Below are 7022 nucleotides of genomic sequence, written 5' to 3' on the forward strand. Positions count from 1 at the left end.
CTGGCCACCCAGTCTATCGCGTTTAGCAACCTCCAGATCCCGGTAAGACCCTCAAAACATAAGACCTTCAAAGATGGCTTGTTATTCAAAGTCCTTGTTGAAGAACATGAGGACTGGCATTTGGACTTGGATCCCAGAGTCCATGCAAAAACCTAGCAGGTATGGTAGCAGCCTATAACTCCAATAACTTAAGGCAATGAAAGAGGATCCCTGGGGAAACTAGCTAGCTAAGCTAATACACATACACAAACGAACACACACACACACACAAGCGCGCGTGCACATACCTTATTACCCAAGGCAGACTTCTAGTCTTAATATATGCAGTATGCATTCATGCACATACCCATGCTGCACAAAGTCCTCTCCTCTAAACCTTCTGCCACCTACCCACCAGTTTTCAATTTTTTTTAGTATTATTTAATTACATTCCAGCCATTACCCCTTCCAGTCCCTCCCCCCTCAACACACAGTTCCTAATCCTATTCCTCCTCCTCCTGCACCCCCCCCCCAAGGAATGTCCCCTTTCCTGGGGCCTCAAGTCTCTAGAGGATTAGGTGCATCTTCTCCCACTGAGGCCTGACCAGGCAGTCCTCTGCTATATATATATATGTCAGGAGCTTTGGACCAGCCAGTGTATGCTGCCTAGTTGGTGGCTCAGTCTCTGGGAGCTCGTTGGGGTCCAGGTTGAGACTGCTGGATTTCCTAAAGGGTCTCCCTTCCCTTAACCTTCCTCATTCCTTACAGTAACTCAACCATAGGGGCACCTGACTTCAGTCGAATGACTGGGTATGAGTATTTGCTTCTGTCTAAGTCGGCTGTTGGTAGGGCCTCTCAGAGTACAGCCATGCCAGGCTCCTGGCTGCAAGCACACCATAGCATCAGTAATAGTGTCAGGTCTTGGTGCCCCATCACAAGATAGATCTCAAATTGGGTTGGTTAATGGATCACCTTTCCTTCAGCCTCTTCTGCTTTTTTGTCCCTGCAGTTCTTAGACATAACAATTCTGGGTCAGAAATTTTGAGTATTGGCAACCCTCCACTTGATGCTATCTACTGGAGGTGTAGTCTTTCAGGTCCCTCTCCCCACTGTTGGGCATTTTGGCTAAGGCCACCCCCATTGAGTCCTGAGTCTCATAACTCCAAGGTCTCTGGTACTTTCTAGAGTGTCCTACCAACTCCCACCCCCAAAGGTTGCATATTTTCATTCATTCTCCTGGCCTTCTGGGCTTTTCCCATCCCCTTTGTCCATACCTGATCCCCTTCCCCTCTCCTCTCCCACCCAGGTCCCTCCTTTCCTCTGCCTCCTGTGATTTATTTTGTTCCCCCTTCTAAGTGGGATTGAAATTGTATCCTAGGTATTCTGCACTTTTTTGCTAATATCCACTTCAGTGAGTACATAGCCATGCATGTCCTTTGGAATCTGTGTCACCTCACTCTAGATTTTCTAGTTCCAGCCATTTGCTACCCACCAGTATTTAACATTTAAAACCTTATATTTGTTTTTTCTATCTACTAGTATTTTAGATTTCTTTTGTGATAGGGATCCAATCCAGACAGAGCCTTGATTCTTTTCAAATCTTCCATATTTGAGTTTTGAAACTAAAAAGAAGGGTGAACAGCAGTGACAGAAAATTTTTATGGGTATACTAATATATAGCTAAACAAGAGCTTCATTATGTTTTTTTTTTGTATTTTTAAACAATTTGGGGTTTTAGACATTATGTCAAAATTTAAAAAGGAATGCACATTGGAGTCAAAATATCTGGTTAAACTTTACCTAACTGCACATGACCTAACTTCCTAGAGTTCTCAGAGGATCAAGTGAACCAGGTAAATACTTATGTTGAAGAGCCTTTGGAAAGAACTCATGTTGTTACTTATTGAGACTTACCTAGGAGTGTATTGGCATTGCTTAAAATGGTAATTAAGTGTGAAAACACAGGAGCAACTTAGAGGGACAAGTCAGATGCAGTAACTTTTGATTGGAGAAGACTTTACCTAAATGCAAAACAATGAGCAAGGTATCCACCAGTTCACTCCCCCTTTTCCTGCTTCCATTAAATATGTTGCCCTTGGAAATGCATCGTTGAGGAAAACCGAAGGCTCTGTTTCCAGGATTAAGATTCAGAAGTTTAAGTTAAAAAGCAGATAAGGTAACAACAAAACTAAACAGTTCAACCCAGCAGTTTTAGGTTATATCATTTCTAAAATAGAATAGAAAGTACCTGCTTCATCAATGTAATTGTACAGGGCAAACAGCAACAGATTACAAACATTCTCTAAGGCCCCTTAAAACAGATGGCTGATTTAGTGTCATTTTCTCTTCTTTGTTGATTCCTCTGGGACCCAAATACAAGCAATATAAACTCTGTTGTCACCTATAACCTTTCTGTGATGAAAAAAAGATTGGATCACTGTCTCCTGAGTGTGGGACAATGTAAGGCTTGTCTAGAAAATCCTTTTTCAGTACACCCGACTGTTCTAAGATTGATAACCTGAGGCTATGGGTAATTTAAAAAATAATATTGACAAGTTTAAAGCAAAACAACCAAAGCTACAGTTGAGATGTAATTTTCATGTTTAATTCTCTATAAAGAAGAACTTCTCACACGTCTTCCAACTCCTCTAGCCACTCTTAATCCAAGATAACAAACAGTACCATTTACACCATCACAACAAACCATTTGCTACACTGCAGTATACCCCCCAAATTTTAAGTACATGGGTCAAAATAGAAAATTCTTTCTCTATAAACTGCAGATTTCTTGTTCCTTAAGGCAGGTACTTTCCATTGTAATGGTCCATACTATGCAAAGTAACATTCTATAGTCAATAAACAGAATTAACGTTTTTCAAACTATAACCTCATCTGTACTTTTTTTCTGCCAGCAAAGTCCTCAGGAATGCAGGGCTCGCCACTTGTCCAGAGGACCGCGTTCAGGGATGTATTTGACTCCACAGCCATCAGGGATGAGGCGCTTGGCCGCCACCTTGTCTTCAAATTCATCTGCGTTGAACTTGGTAAAGCCCCACTTCTTGGAGATGTGGATCTTCTGGCGGCCTGGGAACTTGAACTTTGCTCGGCGTAGGGCTTCGATCACGTGCTCCTTGTTCTGCAGCTTGGTGCGGATCGACATGATGACCTGGCCGATGTGGACCCTCGCCACTGTACCTTGTGGTTTCCCGAAGGCTCCTCGCATGCCGGTCTGGAGCCTGTCAGCGCCTGCGCACGACAGCATCTTGTTGATGCGGATGACGTGGAAGGGGTGCAGCCGCACGCGGATGTGGAAGCCGTCCTTGCCACAGCTCTTCACCATGTACTTGTTGGCGCAGATGCGTGCTGCCTCCAGGGCTTCCGAGGAGAGCTGCTCATACTCGTCCGACACCATGTGGCCGCAGAGTGGAAACTCATCCACCTTCGCCTTCTTCCGACCCAGGTCAAAGATGCGGATCTTCGCATCCGGGACCCCTCGGCAGAAACGGGACTTTGGGTACGGCTTGTTCTTACAGTACCGGTAACAGCGAGCCGGACGACGGCCCATGGCGACAGCAGGGACCTCAGCTGTACGTGCCCACCGCCAGCCGCAAAATGGAGGCCAAATTTCTATCTGTTACCCATCAAGCCTTGCGGGAATCATAGAGACTGAGGAAGACTTGAAGATAGACCTTTCCACTCAACCTCCGGGTCACTCTACGCCTGCGCAGGCCTCAGTGGTAACTACTAAAAGGTTTCTTTCAGGCCGAAGAAAGCCCACCACTGTCCACCGAATTTGGAACTTTGACCTTAAGCTTTGTAGTAGGCTTAAAAATAAATGTTTACAGCTGGGCGGTGGTGGTGCACACCTTTAATCCCAGCCCTTGGGAGGCAGAGGCAGGCGAATTTTTGAGTTCGAGGCCAACCTGGTCTACAGGGTGAGTTCCAGGACAGCCAGGGCTGCACAGAGAAACCCTGTCTCGAAAAACCAAAGGGAAAAAAAAAAAAAAAAGATTTATGGTCATGGTGAATTTCTTAGTGACCCTAGACCCATAACTTTTGATTCCTCTTTTGGGCAAGTAGTTCTGGACTCCTTACTATGTTCATGGGTGTGGAGATAAAACAGCATGCTATCTCCATATTTGGCGTACAGAATTAGAGGAGTTAAGTGGTAATAGTCTGTCTCATTTTAGATAAATGTGGAAAAGAAGAAGAGAATATAACCCCTGAAATCCTGTATGGAGTCCTGATTTGGACAGAGGAATAGTTAGGGAAGACTAATCATATGTACTTGGCAGTAACAGACAAGTGGGGCCCAGCATATGTGAAGCCCCCTAAGTACAAGGAACATGGAATCTTTAAACTAAAAAAGTAAGGCTGTAGTGATTGTTAAGGTGCTTCACATATCACAGCTCAACCATTTTACAAATTAGGAGGCTGGTTAGCATAGGCTTTGAAGAATTTTACACAATTATTCTCATTGACTATAGTATAATGAATAGACTTGGTCGCTCAAAAATAAATGCAAGAACACAAGAAGGCCGTACTTTATAATACTGAAAAAAAATGATGATAACATGAACATGATTTAGTATATTTTCACTCATGGATATGTACTGTGTCCCCAGAATGTATCATAAGCCCGGGAAGCAAGAAATCTGTAAGGTAAATATAAAATGACTGATCAGAGTTCATGCAATATTAGGTACTTTTACCAGTCCAGATCTTGCCTCGTGCTTCCAAAATTATAGAATTTTTAAAATAGTGAGTGGTATCATAATGACTTATCTGATAACCTTTTTCAAAAAGTCAGGAAGTAACCAACCCTGGATTACGTGGCCTAAAGTAATATGTCCTACAAAGAATTAAGATGGCCGTTTTCTTTACTGTAGTCATGCCTATAACTTCCACATACTCATAAGGAGTCAGAAGGTTAACAGAGAAAGGGAGGCCAGGCTGTCACACTCCATGGGTACTTTTTTGCCTAGCCCCCCCACCCCCCACTGTAAGATGACCACTCACAATGTACATTATGCTAAGCCAAAGGAAAACAAAACAAACAAAAACCATACAGTTTGCCTTTCTTGAAATAGCCTAAAATAAAATGGACTGCATAGAAGGAGCAATTTGAAATTGTGTATTTGAAATTTGTGTTTGTTTTTCGGGACAGGGTTTTTCTGTATAGCCCTGGCTGCCATGGAACTCACTCTGTAGATCAGGCTGGCCTCGAACTCAGAAATCCACCTGCTCTGCCTCCGGAGTGCTGGGATTAAAGGCAGAAGACACCACTGTTTAAATTAATATAGATAAAAGTTTAAGAAACAAAGACATCAGTCCCATGAAAATAAAAATGGAAAAGGGAGATGGCTCAGTGGATAAAGTACTTGCTACCCTGACTCAGACCAGCTGTATAAGAGTTCCAGGGGGAAGACCAGGAATGTGAAAGAAAGAAAACAGTTATACCAAGCCATGTGAGCGACCACATGAGAGATATCTAAATTGCCAAAGGATGCTGAATCATTGCTAAATAACCAGATGGATAGATCCTTTCATCTTACTGGATGAGCTATTGGGGGAAACAGCATGATTTAGGTTATGGGGAATTAGAGGATGAAGGGAGTTAGCCTCTGACATCTTTATTTTTTTAAAGAGCATCTCTCATGGAACTGTTTTCATTTACACCAGTTTGTATGTTTAACAATAGTGCAACCATTTAGTTGAGATTTTTAAATAAACATTTTGACATACATTTTAACAAAATTGTTGGTTTTGTATCATACATATTATTTTCAAATTTCATATTTTATGTATTTTATATTAGTTAACTCATTTAGACCTTTATTTATTTATTTATTTATTTTATTATGGTTTTTCGAGACAGGGTTTCTCTGTATAGCCCTGGCTGTCCTGGAACTCACTCTGTAGATCAGGCTGGCCTCGAACTCAGGTAGACCAGACTTGCGTCGAATTCAGAAATCCGCCTGCTTCTGCTTCCCAAGTGCTGGCCCACTTTGCCTGGCTCTCATTTAGACCTTTATAACTTGTAATTGTTTTTTAGGTTTCTATTTTGTAAACATCTATCCATATTACCTTTTACATATAAATTTTTATTTAAAATTTTTCTTTTATATATAAATTCTGTGATGACTATTCTCAGTTATCAACTTGATTATATCTGAAATAGCTGCAATCCAGAAATACACACACACACACACATATATATATATATATATATATATATATATATATATATAGAGAGAGAGAGAGAGAGAGAGAGAGAGATTCATTCCATAAGTTCTGTTTCTCTAGTGAATGCTGACTAATACACATCCCTTTAATGTTTTGCTTTTTAATATTATGAGAAATCATAGCATTAACAAATGGATTTATTATCTGTCATGAGAAATTTGTTCCTTAGAGGAGAGTCCTACTAAGTAATGTCCATTCATTCTTTATTAGGTCCCAACAACAGGTGAAAGATCAATTTTAAAGTTCACTATGGGAACCAGTGGATTTATGGGACTTCTTTACAGAGAATTGGTAAGGGAGAATTGGTTGGGAGTGTAGGTGACACATAAACAGTCATACAGAAAAGTCTGTATTCTATGAGGACATCTTTTAGTTGTAATGCAGATGCCTCCATTTTTTAGCTTTTTGTCTGTATAGAAGTGGCTGCGATGGCCTATTCATCTCCTATTCTATAAAGGAGTGTTGGCATCTAACAGGTTCTTCCGCCATCCTTTTAGCCTGACAGAGCTAGATCTATGCAGATGCCAATTGTTTACTGCAGAACCCGGTATTGGATCTGGAAAAACCTTTTTGTTTTTTTCTAAAGAGGCCATGAAGGTCAAAAAATGTTCTTAAAGTCTTTAAAATGCTTGTATGTATGTATGTATGTATGTATGTATGTATGTATGTATGTATGTATGTATTCATTTACATACAACACACATTTAAAGGCACAGACATACTTTATTATCTAAGTAATAGGGAACATATTGTAGAGCAAGAATTGGGAGAAGGATCAGGATATCACGTTCACCGCA

General features: G+C 41.2%; 1 protein-coding gene across 1 annotated transcript; it reads right to left on the reverse strand.

Annotated features, from left to right (window-relative positions):
• Nucleotides 1–2585: 2585 nt before the first annotated feature.
• Rpl10l (ribosomal protein L10 like) lies at nt 2586–3635 on the reverse strand. The gene has a single exon (XM_021179332.2). The coding sequence runs from the start codon at nt 3542–3544 to the stop codon at nt 2900–2902; it is 645 nt and encodes a 214-aa protein (XP_021034991.1). The 5' UTR covers nt 3545–3635; the 3' UTR covers nt 2586–2899.
• Between the last annotated feature and the right edge of the window lie 3387 nt (nt 3636–7022).

Source organism: Mus caroli, unplaced genomic scaffold (genome assembly GCF_978045245.1).
Source record: "Mus caroli unplaced genomic scaffold, Mus_caroli_1 scaffold_14, whole genome shotgun sequence".
Taxonomy (NCBI): Eukaryota; Metazoa; Chordata; class Mammalia; order Rodentia; family Muridae; genus Mus; species Mus caroli.

Excerpts from the sequence above, each read along its gene's own strand:
- Rpl10l (XM_021179332.2), bottom strand. The coding sequence starts at position 3,544 with ATGGGCCGTCGTCCGGCTCGCTGTTACCGGTACTGTAAGAACAAGCCG.